This window comes from Centruroides sculpturatus, unplaced genomic scaffold (assembly GCF_000671375.1).
Source record: "Centruroides sculpturatus isolate CEXI.00-Female unplaced genomic scaffold, Cexi_2.0 scaffold110, whole genome shotgun sequence".
In the NCBI taxonomy this organism is placed as follows: Eukaryota; Metazoa; Arthropoda; class Arachnida; order Scorpiones; family Buthidae; genus Centruroides; species Centruroides sculpturatus.
This window is the reverse complement of record NW_019384339.1, coordinates 505,930-526,035: the sequence shown is the minus strand read 5'-3', so window position 1 is coordinate 526,035 and position 20,106 is coordinate 505,930. Positions and strand designations below refer to the sequence as shown.

The window sequence follows — 20,106 nt, the reverse complement described above, 5'->3', positions numbered from 1 at the left end:
CTTTTTTATACGATTTGTAAATGTATTTATATGAAAATCAATTAATTAAAGCTCTATTTCAATACAGCTTGTTAATAAATAAACACACAAACTGATCCAAATGAGATCTTAAATTTTCAGAAAATAAAATAAAGATTCAATGTTAACTGCACAACAAACTAGTTCGTGAAAGATTTATTCATAGATTTATTTTGTATACAAAACTTTTTTAATGTTAATATGTTAATTTTATCATCATCATAAATATAAAAACCTAATTTTCTCACATCCAAAAGAACTAATCCTGCTTAGCGAACTTCTGATGGAGATTTTTGCAGTCAAATAAATGCTTTTGAATGTGAATGGTTTGCCGTAACATGAGCAGAAAAACATCTTCACATAACAAATGGGTTCTTGAACGAGTTAAAGTAATAGAGATGGAAACATATAACAAACCAACATACAGTTTTAACTGAGACCAACATTAAGAGATACTATTGTCCTTTCTTTTTCTGTAGTACCATTTCCCTTAAATTGTTTTCACTTTCCTTTAAACTTCTTTCCAAATAAACTTTGTTATTCTAAAGAAAAAGAAATAAAATTTTTTAAAATCACAAGCTTTATTTTCAAGCTCTAAAGTTAATATTTTTGTCTAATTTCAATTTAATTTACTAGAATTGTAGATTGACCTAAATATGGATATTATTATGCTCATAGCATCATGCACCAGACAAAGTAATTTGTATCATACAAATAATTTATTCTAAAATTAAAATGTTTTAACTTTCAAACAAACATGCAGCAAATCATAATTTTGTCATACATATCTACAAAAATTATTTTATATAAAATAGATTCATAGATTTATGAAACATTAGATTCCCATAAATCTAATTGCATTTCAATAAGGTATTTGAGTAAACTATTAATGAACATTTTAAGTTTTCTAAAGATCATTCAAGTACTTTGATTTAAAATTCACTGTTATCAGACTGAAAAATTTTTTAAAGTATTATTGTAGGTGATCTAAATTAGAGCAATTAATTAACAAAGATATATTTTAAGTTAAACAATTAAAAGTTGAGAGTCACTGCATATTATTGTTTATGATCCAGTCACTATCCTTGAAATGAATGAATCATAAATAATAAATGGAACTGTTTCAAACTAGTCTATATCTAAATCTAAACAAACGAAAATGATTGTTCGCTATGCTCTTTTAGGCTGTTTGACCAATTTCTATGAAACTCAGTAGTTACATTTACATACATCTAACTTAGATAATGTCATACATACCATCCCAAAATATTTAATAAATTTCTATATATCAATTTTTGTTCATGTTTGATTTGCTAGCTTTACATGTAGTGCCATCTATTGACAAAAAATTTTTAAAAATGATACACTAAATATAATTCATGCAAAAGAGAATTTAATTAAAAAATTTATATTCACTTAATTACTGCAACAACAATGTAGCGGGAAATAGACACACTGTATTATTTGCCACGGGTAGCACATAGCACTTGTGTGTGTTCAATCCAAAGTATTACACTGTGAAAACCATATTATTTAATTTTCCACATCTAACAACTCTGGTTTTTTCATTCCTGATTGTATGTTCTTAACTGTAATAAATGCTCACCATAGCAGAGTGGATAGAACCATCTAACACTGGTTTGAGTATTACCAACAGGCTGGGCCACATGGAGTTTTCTGGCTTTCTTTCTGAAATGATACCTAAATAGGGGACCAGTTTCTCATAAAACTCCTCTCAGGAGGCATCCCCTTGGCAAAATTGAAAATATGATATCTTAAATTTTTTAAAGATATATTTTCAATTCCTGTCTACTTGACCAATGAAATTGTGCCATTTCATACCATCTGAATTTTGCAATAAATATGACAACCTTAAACTCTTTATATCATTTTTGTTTTAATGTTTGTTGTTCTTATTTTCTGACCAGGCAATGCAGGGCTTATCTTCTAGTTAATATATATTTGTTAACTGACTTTTGGGCCACTCTATCAAACAAATAGTAGAAATACATCTTAAATGTAAAATTTAGACATTTCAACATAACTTGTTAAGTTCCTCAAACATAAATCTAATTCAAACTTTTGTTTTTGATGTAACAAGAAAGAGGCACAAGTTATGGATTGGAATGTAATCGATTTTTTTACATCAATTGAAAGCTCACATTGAGCTGATTACAGAAATACAAAAATTTAAACAAAAATGTTTTAACTTTCAAACAAACATGCAGCAAATCATGATTTTGTCATACATATCTAAAAATTATTTCATATAAAGTAGATTCATAGATTTATGAAACATGAGACTAATAAAAATTAGATTAAAAATTAAAAATAACAAATATTACTTTCGTTATTTTTAATTTTTAATGGGTTCTTTTATTACTGTTATATATGGGGAGAAACTTTCCTTGCTTTATGGCATTACCTCTATTGTGTAAATAAAATAATAATAATAATACTGTAGGATTACACATGATTAGGGCTGAGGAGGAGAAGCAACATCTGTAGCCCTAGGGCCCAAGCGAAATCTGCACAATAAAATTTTAATTACAATGTCTAGAATATGAATATATGTAATTTCAAATGCATAAAAGGAGAAAAAAGAAATATAATAAATTAAGAGTGTTGTGTCAGAAGAGATAACAGAACCAATAGATTGTACTCCAAGTTCCTGTATATGATACATGTTAAAATAAAGTAGCATTAATAATAAAGATTCTTTATATTAAATTTGAGATTCTCTAATGGTAATTAATTCAAACATCTCTGAGAATGTATTTATTTATTTACACTACTGACTAGATTTATTAATATAAAAATAGATATTATCTTTCAAGTACATATAGTTAACACATTTAGTCAACATCTTAATGATTAAAGAAACAGAACAGTTTTAGCAAGTTTTTTCTAACCTTCAAAGAAGTTAGTTACTGGTTCTTTATAATGAAATGCAAGCAATCAATCATAAAGTTGGGAAAAAAGGAAGAAGGAAGTTCTCACAAGGGAGAACACAAAAAGTTAAAAAACTTTACTGGTTAAAGGAAGAAAAACTTTTCAGATTTAATAAAATCTAACAAATTTCAATAGTAATGCTAATTAAAACTGTACTTTGGTTTCTTTTGATCAATTTTTTGAATTCCCAATTGGAGTAAACTGAATTTTTAATGATTCCTTTATTGCATGACCCAATGAAATGACTTTATTAAGATTTTTCAATAATAATACAGTCAAACCTGTCTATAACCCCAAGGGACCAAACAACTCTTCCATGGTAGAAAGGTTTCCTACTATAGGGATCCCTTGATTAATGCAATTAATAAATTTCTCAATGTTACTCCATGTATCAAAATCAACAAAAACAATAAAAGGATAAAAAAGTAAACAAAAGCATTTTTTTGTCTTTATTACTGCAGTTTCCTCAGTTAGAATATTATAGTAGAATAATATAAATATATAGTAGAATAGTATATAGAATAGTATATTATATAGAAAAAAAAAAATAGTAGAAATAATAATTTCTTTCTTGCTTTCTTTTAAATTAAATTTTTTCTGCCGTTATAAATTTATCCTTATAACCATTTACAATATAAAGTTGTAATTTAATTGAAAATATTTACAAATATATCTTTAATTTATATATTTTGTGTATATTTTAATTTTATTTTGGAAATTTATCATTAAAAAGACAGTTTTTCTTTAAAATTTAATGCAGCAAGCAACTGACTAGACTAAATAAACAACATGTAATTTATAGTCATTACAACAGTAATGCAGTAATGCTGGGCAAACTGTATCCTTGTATTTGTTTAGTGTTTCCAAATAATGACAATATTGATCTTTACAGATAGAATTATTGATTTTCTGCTGTAATATAGTAACAAAAACCATAATAGATATTTTCCATATATGATTTTCAATTTATAAATATGAAAAATGATATGAAATATTTGGATTACATTAAAATATAAAATTTCTGGTTCTTCTTTTATTACATTCGATTATTATTTTTATATATTTAAATTAATAAAAGTTTACAAATATATATCTGTATCAGTGCTGTTTATATATGCTTTTTGTAACTTAAATATATAACAATTATAGATTATTACTCTAATTAAAACTAATTTTTAAATAGTTTTATTACTAATTTATTTTTAGATATTAAAAAAAATCATTTTACAGATTGTATAATTCCTTCTATCATATCTTCATTTAGATAATCTATAAAAGTTTATAATCCATAAATTTAAAAAACTGCTATAAATTGCTGAAGTAAAACCTTTGTATAGGCTTTGCTTCAGATCTAACCCACATCTGTTTAGACCAGTGTACACTGATAAGTGTTCTACAAAGGATCGAAGATGCCCCATATCTCCAAAGACATGCTTAATAATTTTGAACAAATGAAAAACTGTTTAAATATAGTACACTTAAGTACTATACAATAAATTGCAAACTGCAATATCAGCAGATAAGTTGTCATATAGCATAATCTGTATCCAATTTCAAGTAATTTTTTTTTTTTTTTACATATAACATGAAAGATTTTCTGCATGAAAATAAAGTAGAAACTTACTTAAAAGCATCAAAACATATATAAGATACTAGCTGTTACCCGCGACTTCGTCTGCAGAGGTTTTGCAAGCAAACCCCTTTTACATTCAATATTTCAATAACCATAGTAATTGTTATATAACACCTACCGCTGAAGAGAATTGCCAAGAATCAAACAAACTATTTTCAATTTGATCAATTTTCTGGAACATTTACAATCGTTCTATAATTGAACCAATATGCAATAACAAATTCGAATTTAAAATGGTTCGAACATTTTTGAAATCGAAATAGATAAAAATATTTATAACAATGTCTGAAATGTTATCAATTTAATACATCTAAGTACTCAATAAAGACTAAATGTAGTTGAAAACAAAAAATCACACCTAAAATAGTACAGTAGAAGCCGTTCTTCCGGTTAAGCCTTAATCCTCTCCCTCTTTCCCCTGCTTGGGAATTTCGAAAAATCCCTTCTTAGTGTGCGTTTTCATAAAGTACCCTAACTGTGTACCAAATTTCACTTCTTTAGGTTCAGCGGTTTGCTCTGGGTGATGATGAATCAGTCATTCAGTCAGTCAGTCAGGACAAGTAATTTTATATATTTAGATTTTGGAGACAATCCATAAAAAGTATGAACCAATCTTAAGATTTTTCAGAATAAATTCAAAAAGTACTTTAAAATGTTTGTTCCCATTAATTTAACATATAGTTTTGCTCTATTGTGGATCATTTTTGTTTAGAAGTTTACTCCTCCAACATTCTTTTATTTTATTCATGCAATAAAATAATACAGTATAATCTCTGATTAGCAGACACTGTTAAGACTGAGAAGTTTGTCTGCTACAGTACATGCTGGTGGCCATATTGTATTTTAACACGGTCATTATAAAGTGAAGAATATGATAGATTATGAAAATATCAAATTTGTGTCAGGAATGTGAATATATCAAAAAGTATACATAGCATATATAATTGAAATATATACAGTCAATCCCCCTATAACACTGTTGATAATTCCGTTTTGTATGAATTCCATGTTGTACGAGTCACTTAGATTTTACAAATACATGAGCCGTTCACAGCCTGGCACACACATTTGTAAAATTTAAGTGACTCATACAAAATGGAATTCATATAAAACGTAATTATCAACAGTGTTATAGAGGGGTTGACTGTGTACAATATATTATTTTTTCAGCTGTATAAATCTTGTTTTAATTGAATCTCATTTGAATGTTAAGTAACAAAGGAAATTTGCTATCTATTTCAAGGAGTGGGAAATATATTCGTAATTGTTATATTCATAATGTCATTTATGATTTAAGCAACCTATAAAAATCAATACAGGGATTTGTCTGCTTTGTAGTTATCAAGTAGGTGTAACTTTTGGAACAATTTTGCTTTTTTCTGTAACTGATTTATTAAAAATTACACTTTATCCACCACAAAGCTGTTAAAATGGTTATGGCAACAGTGTTTGTTTGATGAAAGTTCAAAGGTCAAATTACAAAGGCTATTTGTTGACTACTTTAAAGTGTGGGAAGATATTTGATTTTCTTGCATTTATGATATCATTTATAATCTTAACTTTCTTTTTCATTATTACTATACTATGGTTCTTGTTGAGTGAATGAATAACTTTGAAAAAGTTTAAGCTTATGATACCAAAACACTATAATTTCAACAATAAGACAAAAGGTTTAATAATATTAATATGCATAACAATAAATGGTGATTGACAACTAAACCAAATTAAACTTCTCTAACAGATAAAGAATATTGTTTGACTTCTTATAACTTACCCTCCTCCCATATTCCTATTTTAAGCCAGTCTTTGACGCCTATAATCAAAGTTTGTCACTCAAAAGTGTATTTGAATTGATTCTTTTTTTTTTCATTTTAAAATATTTTGTATGTAATTAATTCTTTCAGAATATTGAAGGTGAAACATTGCATTTCGATAAGGTTGGTTATGGATGACAGTGTCTGTTATTTAGTGTCCACTATTTAGAGGTAAATGTAACAGATGTCCGTTAATGGAGGTTTCACTATATTTGAAGATATTTTTTAATCAAACATGACACATGAATCGTGTCTATCTAAACAATTTCACAGTCACAGATTGTGATTTGAAATTTTATAGTATCTGAATATTGTGTTTCAGACAAACAGAACAGAGATTGAAGAAGCACAAAATCACGTGTCTACCTAATTAATAAATAACTATGGATAACAATATTATGAATGAAATAAACTGAAAAATTAGGTTGAATGGAGTACATTTGACAGAAATATAATTCTAAAGAGCAACATGCCACTGTGCCTGAAAAAAAAAAATTCAACAAATGTGTTTTACCAGCACTCACCTAAGGAGCAGAAATGTGAACACTAACAAGCAAAACAGTATAGTGGCTACAGACAACACAAAGAAGTATGGAATGATGCATGCTGGGCATTATGAGAAGAGAAGGAAAACTATCACTTGGATAAGAAATCAAACAAAGATATATGATATCATTGAGAGGATCAAATGTTCAAAATGGTTATGCAGTGGACACATTGCTAGAAGACAAGACAATAGATGGACTACAGATATCCTAAACTGGTACCCATAAGGAATCAAACACCCAAGATGAAGACCAATGAAGTACAATGGAACAACAAAATAAGGAAAGTGGTTGACATAAATTGGAAAACCAATGCATAGGATAGGAAAAAATGGAAAAGATTAAAGGAGACCTTCATCCAATAGTAGATTGACAATGGTTGATCATGATAATGATGATACATAATAAATACAACCAACCTGATAATTACTTCAAATATCAAACAAACAGCCAGATTCCCTTATTCAGCTATTAAGACTAAATAATTACAAAGTAATTTGGCAGGAGGTATGCTGTTAAGTGGTTAGGCCACTATCTCTTGTTAAATTTAATAATTATAAATAAATAAATAATTTAATTTTATAATATTCTAGAAAAATATTATAAATTAAATTTTTTCTTTTAAAATATTCCAAAATTATAGACTGCAACTCCTGCTTCCTGTTCCATTTATTCTACCTGAATCTTTTCACTCTCAGACTAATTAATTTATATATATAATCATATCAATCATTCACAGTGCTTATTTAGCTTTATGCACAGTCATTTATTTAGCTTTAATAGTTCATTATGAATGTATTAAACAAAATAACAGCTACCATAAGTGATATTTAGATTTAATAGTTCAATAAACGAATCCTGCTGTTGATTTGATATCTGAAGTAACTATCAGGTTAATTGTGTCTATTAAATATACATAGTATGATCCAAAAGTTTGGGGACTTGGCTTAAAATTCCTTACCTTAAAAAGTTTATATTGCTGATGCACAACCACCTTCAAAGTAATCACCTTGGGCAACAATACACTTTTGCCAGTGCACGTATAACTTCTGGAAGCACTGCTGAAAGCCATTTTTTGAAACCTCCCATAAGGCCTCTTGCGATTCTGCTCTCACCTCATCTGATGACACAAAACGGCATCCCTGCAAATGCTTTTTCATTGATGAAAACAAAAATCACACAGGGCTATGTCCAGTGAATAGGCAGGGTAAGGAAGCACATTAATTTGAGTTTAGGTGGGAAACTGTGTTACCATTTGGGACCAATGTGCAGGTGCGTTGTCATGCAGAAGGTACCAGTCTCCACTTTGCCAGATCTGTGGCTGTTTATGATAAATGGATTCCTTCAAACAATGTAAAATGTCTAGATAATGCTTTTTGTTTACTGTTCTGCCTTCGGGAATAAATTCTGAATGAACAATTCCTTGAGAATCAAAAAACACCTCGATCATGACTTTCCCTTTGCTCTGATCCTGCCAGAATTTCTTCGTGAGGAGGTGATTTCCATGTTGAAGAAGCACGTTTTGATTGGATATCAAATAAATAACACCACGTTTCATCACCTATTATGATGTGGTTCAAAAAAGCTGGATCCCTATCGGCTTTGTCAATTAAATTACCTGATATTCTCATTCATTCTTCCTTTTGTTCAGAAGTCAAAAGCTGAGGGACAATGTGCTGAGACACTCGGTGCATGTTAAGATCTTCTGTTAAAATACGCTGGCAACTAGTTTTTGATAAGTGAGTAGTCGCAGCGATTTTTTCAAGAGTTTGGCGACAATCTTTGCGAACACATTGAGAAACCAACTGAACATTTTCCTCGTTCCGTGAAGTTGAAAGTCAGCCAGAGCATTCATTGTCTGCAATGGATTCTTGGTCCTCTTTAAAACGCCAATGCCATTTGTACACCTTTGATTTTGCCATGGTAGAATCACAGTACACCTTTCTTAGCAATTTTAAAGTCTCCGTAGGTGTTTTACCTAAACGCTGACAAAATTTAATGTTGCAGCGCTGTACTTGAAACTCCATTTTTATTATGTCGCAAAACAAAGGTAACTATCTCCAAAAGAAAACAACAGTGCTCATGGTTTAATCACGTGATATGGGCAAAACCAACCTGAACACGTAGGGGTGGTTTGATAGAATCCATTTCATATGCTGTAACTTCAAATACATGCTTTTGTTGTCATACATTACTGCAGTCCCTGAACTTTTAGACCATACCATGTATATATAATATACTATGCAAGGGTTACAGTGTAAGCTGGCTGAGAGCCATGGAGACTTGTGGTCACTACATTTCCCCAATCAGCACCATAAGTGACTGATATGGTTATACCGAAATTAGTTAGTTAACTAATTAGTCTGGAAGTGAAGAACTGCACTGCTGGCAATGTGTCTGCATGATAAACAGGACTTGTAGATTAAAGTCTTGCTTCAGGCCAATCTTTTCTTCCAAAATATTCTAAAATTAAATTTATTTATTTATAATTATTAAATTTAACAAGAGATGGTGGCCTAACCACACAAAGTAATTTGGCAGGAGCCTTAGCCTTTAATAGACAAATATAGGAATCTGGCTGTTCATTGCAATATTGAATTTCAGAAAGACACTTTTGATAGTTTAGTCTACACACAAAAAAAAAAATATATATATAAAACTAAAATACAACAAATAACTTCTAAAGTAAAGTTAGTTGTTTTCTATCATTTGGTTAAAATATAACTGAAAAATAAAGAAAACAATTGTTTTTGTACCTTTCCAGAATGCATCTTTGATCTTATACAAACTAGAAATATAGAATAGCAATTATATTCTCTGAAAATAGTTTCAGACAAGGTTTCCCCAAGTCTGAAACTATAGTAGAGTTCGATCTTTATTTAATCTTTTACAAGTAATGCATGGACCTAAATAGGGAGAAATGAATTCATTTATTTTAATATTACTATATTTATATAATAACCTCCTTTTTCTTTTTAATGAGTATCTCAATTAATTAAAGATATTGTATAACTGGATAACAAAAATGAGAAAGGTGAAAAGAGTAAAGAATGATAAAATGATGGCAAAATAAGGCCCTACAGACCTTGCCAACATTTATATCACTGTAAAAATATTGATAAAGTCTTCCACTATAAAATATATCCAATTATTAGTAAGGCAAAATCTTCCACTATAAAATATATCCAATTATTAGTAAGGCAAATAATATAATTTACTGAAAATATTGATAAAGTTGGCTCATCACTATACTATATATTTTATAATGAACAATTATTTATTGTGGCATCGTCACAATGCTGGGTTGCAATTTTTAATCATAATTTTAATTTATTTAATTTAAAATACAATCAAACCTGTCTATAACAGAACCCCAAGGGACCAAACAACTCTTTTGAAGTAGACAGGTTTCTGCTATATACAGGTTACATACTATAGGTATCCCTTGATTAATGCAATTAATAAATTTCTTGAAGGAAACAACATAAGTGAGTTGAAATATTAAAAGGTTGGTATAATAATGAGAATGGGAATCAACATATAACTAATTTGTAAGAACAAAAATTAAGTTTTACTGAACATTTTGTTTTTGTATAAACTAATACATAAATTACAAATACAAATTCAGTGAAAAACTTAAAACATGTTACAAGAAATCTTTATTAACTCTGCAGATTATCCCTTAATAAACAAAAGCTAATGTCTATCCATAGGCTATTTGTACAAAATCAAATGCTTTTAAGTAGTAACTGAACCTAACAGAGTGAATATTTAAATAGTGAACAATATATAACTTTCAATCTATGATTTTGCTATAATTGATTAAAAATTATTTAGAAATTCAAAATCAAATCCTCTACATGAATCATAATAAATATATACAAGCAACATAATACATAATCAGGTCATCATGAAACAATGTTCGGTATCTTGGAAATCTCAAACCATAATTGCTGCATGCTTGAGACAATGTTCTAGTCCCTGCAATTTATAGATTTCCTTTTGTGTTTAGATTATATATTTCCAAGGCCATGTATACTTCTCATTGATTTTCTTGAGGCCATGTATACTTCTCGTACACTTGACAATTTTTGCCTCATTCCAATGTACCCTGACTGAATCATCTAAGGCATAAGCTACTAAGGCTATATTGTGTATTTCCCTTCTTAACCATGAACTCACATTAAAACCGGAAGAAAAGAACATAACAGAGTTAATAAATTTGTAAAAATTTAGCAAATTTTTCAAATTCTTAACCATACATTAATAGAAGAATTAAATGGAATTCTAATGCAAAAAAGCTGTTTGGTTCTATCTACTCCCATTTTTTAAAATTTTTAGAAAATGATTTTCCTACAGAAAAAGCATTAAATTTTTAATGTCATCTGCTAGAGATTGTGTGCATAGCAAAAGAGGTTACAATCAGCCTTAATAGACAACATCTAAAAGACCTCAACTATCAAAAGTAAAAAAATACATAAAAAGTTTTAAAAGTATTTCATTACTTACTTAATTATGGATGCATAACCTAAAAACTAATTAAATAAACCTGTTTTTAGTTTTAATTGATAAAAATCTTTACCTTTTCAATTACGACAATTTTAATTTAGGTTAAAATTATTTTGTAAGTGATCATAATTATTAATAATTTCTAAACAATTTCAAAACCTTGACTGATAAAAATATATTTAGAATAAAATAGTTACTAATAGTTTTGAAATAATTTTTTTTGTACTGTACATTCTACCTTATTTACTGTATTTGTGCATACATGGCTGCAAGTGACAGCTGAGAGCAAAAATAGTTGAAAAAGTAACTAGAATTCTTTAAAAAGTAAACATGTGGTAAACAATGGATATACCAGCATACTCAACAGTTATATTATCATCATATCTGCAACTTAAGGCTGTTTGGCTATGAGATAAAGATTGCTTCTATAACTGTTTTAAATGTCATACTGTCAAAAATGTATTCAAACTACATGATTTTTCAAGATAATATAACAATATGCCAGGCAACAATACACAAAAGTGGTTAACACATTGACTGCCGCATTATGGGTGAGACGACTTTTCACCCTAGGCTTCGTCTCCCACATTTGGTGAAGGCTTTAACTAGTATTTAGGCTTTGTCATTCACACATGGGTAAATGCTATATGTTATTTCCTATTACATTTTAAATATATGGCCTCAGAGGAAATTTTTTCCGTATTTAAATTGTTAAAAATTTTTTCTTTACTTAATTTTAATTTATAATATAGGCTATATAAACACATTCAAATAGACATATTTAATTTTCTTTATACATATGTATTATATATTTACTTTATACATTAATTTATCAAAAATCCATTTATTTATTACATCAGTTAATCAGAGAAATCCATCAGCAATAGAATAAAACGAAAAAAATTAAAAAAAAGTAGGTTTAAATGGCAGTTACAGATCTAGGTCACGCACACTGTTTAGATGTCACCACTCCACCTGCTGTCACATGACACGATGTTTGTTTTTAGGTGGACATGGTTCCTGCACTTTATAGAAAGTTTTACGCCTTCAACTGTCGTAAAACATCAGGCTATAATTTTGCAATAATAATTATAAATTACTAATAAATTTGGCCCTAGAGGGAGGCATTAGACACCATTTTGTATTAAATTTAATATTTATAATTTAATGAAATAATTTTAGGTTAAACTGGAAGAAAAGAATTGGCCTAGAGCAGGATCGAACCTGCAACTGCCACTTACTGTGCAGATGCATTGCCAGTTACACTATCCAGACCTCTGGTCCAATCTTCTCTTTCAGTATATTTAACATTACGATATAACCATTGTCAGTTACTACAGTGCCTATACTATAGACAGTTTGATTATTTTTTCAATAGACAAACATTAATTATTTTATTTAAATTAAACTTCTGAAAAGTTTGTGAAAATACTGTATCAAAACCCAATCAAATTAAACAGTTTAAGGAATTTTATTTAACATGTAAACCCCTATACTAGATGATTAGGGAAAGAACATGACTTTGAGTAAACACAACTTCAAGTTATCCTGGTTCAAACTAACCAGGTTCCACTGTAGTAACAAAAAGTAACCTAAGACTGAAAATAAGAAAGAAATAATAGAAATAAAAAAATAACAAACAGTTGTAAAAGTAACCCATTTGCAATCTTGTGCATATTATTTCTTCAGAACAAGGATTATTGGCATTTTTACATTAAAATTACTGTAATTTTGTGTGGATAAGCTGCAGCAACATGTATCTCATAGAAAATTGCAAGAATAAAAACAAAACTTTTGCATAACTTGCCCTATTGTAAACCTTGCACTCCAGGAATGGCCACTGAAAGCAAGATACATAAGCATTTTGGTTGACATAAAATCTCAACCCCTCTTCAAGAATTTGTACATGTTTTTTATAAACAACAACTACAGGTGGAAATTTGGGTACAAGTACATATCTAGTGTATAAATTGTTTCCAAATTTCCATCTATAGTTGTTCTTTATAAAAAACAAAAATATTAACTGAAAAGGAGTTGAGATTTTACAGCAACCCAAAATGCACATCTAGAAGAAAAAATTGATTAATAAATTGTACATTGTTAAACCAACAGATATTTGTTTGGCTGTTTGAAATACTACATCTGATGATAAACGATTATAGAGTTAAAACTCATTCATATTCATATATTCACTCATCGATGTATATTGCAAGTATAATTAAAATATCATTTAAAACTCCATAATCTCATCACTTAAAGTAATCATAAATTATATATTTACAAACCATACTATCAATATCATAAATTTGATTTGTTAAATAATTAATTAATTAAAATTAAAATAATTTTTTAATCATAATTTAAACTAATTTGTTAATAAAGTAATTTTATATTATACAGGGTTCCTACTCAAATTTTTGTTTCAAATTTCATGATTTTCCCTGACTTCTCCTGACCAACTTCATATAAATTCCCTGACCCTCACACCCCTTACAGGCATGTCAAAGATATGGCCCGTGAGACAATTAGTTGTGGCCTGATATGTCAATTCAATAATGCTTTTTGTTTATTTTTTTATTATCTTGACACCAAAAAAAATTTGATATTTTGCACTTAAACAAATAATACTTAATAAACAAAATTTTTGAACTCAATTATTATTATTGTTGTTTTTATTTTTATTTATTCCTATTACTTAGAGATATTTATTTTACTTGATTTATTTTTGTGTTTAATTTCTTGTTTACATTATGTTTTCTCTATTTCATCTTTTGAATTTCGAATTAAAGTCCATCTTAGAAAGATCATCTATTGCATAATTCGCACTATTTTGCATATAAAATGCATGTTTTCGACATATTAATAAATTAGTTTATGCTTGTATTTTCAGTCTTGCAATATTTATTTTCGGATCAGTTTACAGACCTGCTTCAAGCCTGTAAATTGGCCGAAAATGTTTGTTCTGTGATTAAAATTATTGCTGGAAAAGTACAAATGCAGTTTTTTTTTAATTTTAATGTGAAATCTTGGGTTATTAAAAAAAATTTTGAGTTGGCTACTCTTGGGCTACTTTTTAGAATTTTTGGCTACAAAAGCTAAAAACATCTGGCCCACTGTCATACTCAAGATAAAAAATTGGCACTTAAGCAATTTGAGTTTGACATCCCTGCCTTACAGTATGGCACAATGACAAAATGAAACAGCATTTGAATTACTGTGCACATATGCTATTGCTTCTCCAACTTTTTAATTAGTTATTTTTTCTAATTAACAGTTATATGTTTTTTAAAATTGCCGAATTACTGAAACTAAAAATACAACTTTTTATTAAATTAAAGTAGTTTATTCTGTTATTATCCACAACCATAAATCTATATGGCTTTGAAAAAAGAAAAAAGCAATTATTTATTTCTTATTCATTAATAAATCCTATATAATCCATGTACAAAAGTATACATTTATTAAATTTATTTCTTATTAATTTTCCTGAACTTTATAAAATATTAATAAACTGGAAAAAAATCTGAAATTGTTTTGTTATGCCATCAAAATGAAAAATGATAAATACCATTTAAATTGAAATTATCATTTTTTTTTGTACTTTGTAAAATGCTAGGAAAATTTTGTGTACACTTGGAAGAAAATTTGGGTCCTGAAAATATGCAGCATTCCTTTGCATAAGTTGTATCGCGTTACTTCTCACTGCCTGCAGACAGCTACATTTAGTCAGCAAAAAATCAACAAAGCAGCCAAGGCAGCAAATTCCCTGACTTTCCAGGAGCATAGGAACCCTGTTTATAGTAATTCTTTTAGAAATATACCTGTAAATTTTTAATTTTATCTTCTGATGTTTTAACCTTCTTCACTAAACCATCTTTGATATTATCTTTATCCGTCAAAAGAAACCTAGAAAGATATTACATATAAAACTATTTTCTTTTAAGAATAAATATCACTGAAAACAATTTATATATTTTAAATTTAAAAATTAGACATTGCAAACTGATTAAAGATGAATTAATCAAAATTATGCAATTATAAAACTTCAAACTCCATCTAACTGTTCAAATATCAATACTAAAATATTTTTAATGTTTTCTTTATTAACTAGATATAGATAAGGTTTTTTCTTTGTTTTTTTTTTTTCATTTATTTTATAGTAGTAGAACCCCAACTTGTGTTCCAGTTTTGGGGTTCTGCAATAAAATTAGTTTCTAAGGTTTAATTAATAGTTTAAAATATATATGAAAAATTCAGTAAATAGTTTCAAAAATTATTAATATTTTATAGAAAAATATGACCTATGCACAGACTGTACATAGCTCATATTTGCAGCAAATGAAATCCATTTGATTTTTTCCTGAGTATTCAATTCTTTTTATTCATTCTTGTCAGGGTAGTAAATATTTGAATACTCGAGTGTTTATCAATTTGCAAAAAATCAAATGAATTTGATTCTGTGTGAATATTATTTATTCAAACTATTAATTAATGTGAAGGATTAATTTTTGCAGTTGATTTTGTCAGAAAATGTGGTAGGAGCTCAATTAGATCAAGTGTATTATTAACTCACTCACTACTAGTTGAGCTCCTATCATATTCACTAACAAGAATCATCTGCAAAAATTACTCTTTTATATTAATTAATATTTTGAATTAATAATATTTATTAATAATTAATCTGTTTTTCATATATTTAATAAATAATTTAGATTTTTTTTAATTTATAGTTTTATTTATAATCAGTAAAACTTGTTAGGGTTTCAAAACTTTTTATCAAGGTGAAATTGGTTCTGTAATTAAAGTAAGTTGGAAACAGCTGTTTTAAATGAATAAATATTTAGAAAACAATTTAAAATCAAAAATATGTTAAACTGCATGTTAAAATCTAAAATATTTTAAATCCAAATTAAGATCAAACCTTTAATTTGTTCAGTAAAGGAGACAGAGAACAAATGTTTTTTTTTTTCTTTGTCACATCAATGTAAATATATGATGCATGAATTAATATTTACACATTCTATAAAACATATTTACAAATATTAATAAAACATCTGAAATATTTTAATGTATCTTAACCAATATTTGAATAAATGGCTTAGATATACTGTACAGTGATACCTCGACTTACGCGATTTTCAAATCTCGTCGATTCGTCTTTTGTTTGAGCGCCACGCACTCTTGATTACTCACTCCGCACACACTATTGTTCGGCTTACATGTTCAGACGTGTCACACGGAATCGACATATAGCTACAATTTATTTTGTGTTATTTATTTCTGTGTTTGTTATATCTATGGAGACTTGAGAGACTCTATGTGGTGATTTCTTGTAACCGTGAACGAATCAAATGACGAGATAAGATTAACGAGAACATTTATTAGCTTACATACATCCGACTTGGATTTTACACAAATTGCGAAATTATACCCCGACTTACGCGAACCCGGAGTTACGCGATTTTCAAATCTCGTCGATTCGTCTTTTGTTTGAGCGCCACGCAACTCTCGATTACTCACTCCCCCCACACTATTGTTCGGCTTACATGTTCAGACGTGTCACACGGAATCGACATATAGCTACAATTTATTTTGTGTTATTTATTTCTGTGTTTGTTATATCTATGGAGACTTGAGAGACTCTATATGGTGATTTCTTGTAACCATGAACGAATCAAATGATGAGATAAGATTAATGAGAACATTTATTAGCTTAGATACATCTGACTTGGATTTTACACAAATTGCGAAATTATACCCCGACTTACACGAATTTGACTTACGCGGTTATTGCTCAGTCCCACCTATCGTATAAGTTCGAGGTATTACTGTATTCACAAAACACATCCCTGCAACAAGTTAAAATTTCAAATTTGAATAAATATCTCTTTGCATATTTTAATCATTACAACAGTATAAACAATTTTATTAGGGCTGCAGAACAAGTTGCAAATCAAAAGTTCTCAATTTTTCATGCAAAGAGAAATTCTCCAAGAATTCCAGATTTTCCAGGCAAGTAGACATATTTTCCTGAAAAATCTGGGAAGTGCCTTGGTTTGAACAGTGGTCTTTCAGACTTCTTTTTACATTATCAATACCAATATGTATGAAGTATATTCTCTGCACAAACTTCATTGGAAAAGGATAACCTTCATAAAAAAAAGTTATTCTTTTCCTCTTTTAAAGTGGTTTAAGAAGAAATACATAGTTTGGCTCTTTCAATCATTTTTCAGCTACTTTTTACATAGCAATTATGGTAAAAAAAAAAAAAAGTTAATAAAAGTACTGCTGAAACTAAAAACATGTCAGAATGAAATTAAAAAAAAACTAGAAATGATAAATGATTAAGTCATTATTTAAAAATGTATTAGTGGCATGTACAGTACCTACAGATTAAACCAGTGTTATGGTTTTAATCTGTAAAACCAAAAAAGCAAAGAAAATATTTTAAAAGATAATTATTTGAACATTTAGGAATTATAAAAGTAAATAATAATAAAAGAAAAAACAATAATACAGGTTCTTGGGAGAGCTTCCGAATCAATAGAAAAAAGAAAAAAAAAAAAAACAAACAAACACACATTTGTGAGTCAGAAGGAAACACAGTCAAAGGCATAGACAATGCAGATGTGTAAGAGAAATGTTAGTAAATTTTAGAAGTGTAAAATTATACTGCATCATGGTTTCATCAATTTTTTCAAGTTTATATTGAATAATATAAATTTTCTTTTTAAGTTTGTGTGTACTGGTTAAAATGTTCTCATTTGGTGAATTTTTGTCATGTATGTGTATGTTGAAAAGTTTTTATTATAAAATTAATAATGTGTATGCATATGCCCAAAAATAGGGTAAACTGTTTATGTGAATATATTGGAGCTACTGCTTGTGGTCTAAAAATGAGGATCAAGGAGCATAAATACACAATTCAGAAGGGTCTTTCCACTACCACATTAACTTCTTTTGCTGTTGATAATAATGTGGAGGTTAAATTTAACGATGCCCAATTACTATAATACAGTGATGACCCAGCCTATTGAAACACTAGAAATATTCAAAGCATTTAANAAAAAAAAAAAAAACAAACAAACACACATTTGTGAGTCAGAAGGAAACACAGTCAAAGGCATAGACAATGCAGATGTGTAAGAGAAATGTTAGTAAATTTTAGAAGTGTAAAATTATACTGCATCATGGTTTCATCAATTTTTTCAAGTTTATATTGAATAATATAAATTTTCTTTTTAAGTTTGTGTGTACTGGTTAAAATGTTCTCATTTGGTGAATTTTTGTCATGTATGTGTATGTTGAAAAGTTTTTATTATAAAATTAATAATGTGTATGCATATGCCCAAAAATAGGGTAAACTGTTTATGTGAATATATTGGAGCTACTGCTTGTGGTCTAAAAATGAGGATCAAGGAGCATAAATACACAATTCAGAAGGGTCTTTCCACTACCACATTAACTTCTTTTGCTGTTGATAATAATGTGGAGGTTAAATTTAACGATGCCCAATTACTATAATACAGTGATGACCCAGCCTATTGAAACACTAGAAATATTCAAAGCATTTAAAAAGAGGGACAGTTATTAATTTTAAGGAAAAGGACTCACTAGCAACTGTGTGGAGGGCATACTTTGACTTACAATAGATCTTGAATTAAGTTTTGATTTTATATTTTATATAAATCAGAAATTTTTAAAATCGTAATCCAGTTTGAAGAACCTTGTTAAACGGAACATTGAGCATGCTTTTATTTTCACAACGTTCAAAACTTTTAAATTTTTGTTCTTTTAAAAGACGCATTCTATTAGTTCTAAACCTGATGATGACTGTAAAAATAAAGGAAAACGTTTGTTTTTCATTTAATTAAATCTAATTCATGCTAGTTATTGATAATTACATATTTCAAAATTATATTCATCTCTAAACTATTTCACACCAAAATGTTATGCATATCACATGAAACATGATCTATACTTTCAGAAAATAGTTTTTATTAACTTAAACAAATATATTCACATTGCCTGGAGAGCTGTACCCTCTATATATCATATGCCAGGCTTGGTATGTTTTTGCTGTTACCCAGCTAAAAATTATGAAACATCACAATACTCAACTGACTTTGCATTTGTAAAATACATCTTAAACTTTATATTTCATTATCATCATCATTTTTAATGAGTAGCTAAAAAAACTATAACTATGTAGCATATGAGACACTCAAAAAGCAAATGATTTTTTCAATGTGTGAGTGTATTGAGTGATTGGTTTTAGATACTGGCATGTAACAAGAGGACAATCTGTCAAATAAAAGAATATGTCTTCTGGGAGGCATTTTAAGAGAAACTCTTCCCTATGCAGACATTATTGACAAGAAAACCCAGAAAACTTCACAAGCCAGCCTGTCAACCCAAGCACAAATTAAAGCCCAATACCAGTGTTTGTTTAGGGATCAAATCCACATAGCAACTGGTGCAATAGGGGTGTAGGATAAAGAACATAATTAAGCTGTCAAATTTAGCTGTTATTTCTTTGTCAGAGATTTCTATCTTTTTTCACATATCAATCCCTTTTAAAAAAATTGTTTTTTCCATTGACCCTCTTTAATATTATATATATATATTATATATA

At 28.5% G+C, this 20,106-nt stretch overlaps 1 protein-coding gene and 1 pseudogene across 1 annotated transcript in view; both read right to left on the bottom strand.

Moving 5' to 3' along the window:
• Positions 1–159: 159 nt before the first annotated feature.
• LOC111633345 (prefoldin subunit 1-like) overlaps positions 160–20,106 on the bottom strand; it is a 27,817-nt gene continuing 7,870 nt past the window's right edge. Inside the window, exons 3-4 of the mRNA XM_023377901.1 lie at positions 15,293–15,377; positions 160–560 (exon numbers count right to left, since the gene is read on the bottom strand). Coding sequence (XP_023233669.1) covers positions 474–560; positions 15,293–15,377 — 172 coding nt within the window. The 3' untranslated portion in view covers positions 160–473. The remainder of the gene's footprint in view (positions 561–15,292; positions 15,378–20,106) is intronic.
• Positions 7,485–9,644, bottom strand: LOC111633354 (annotated as a pseudogene).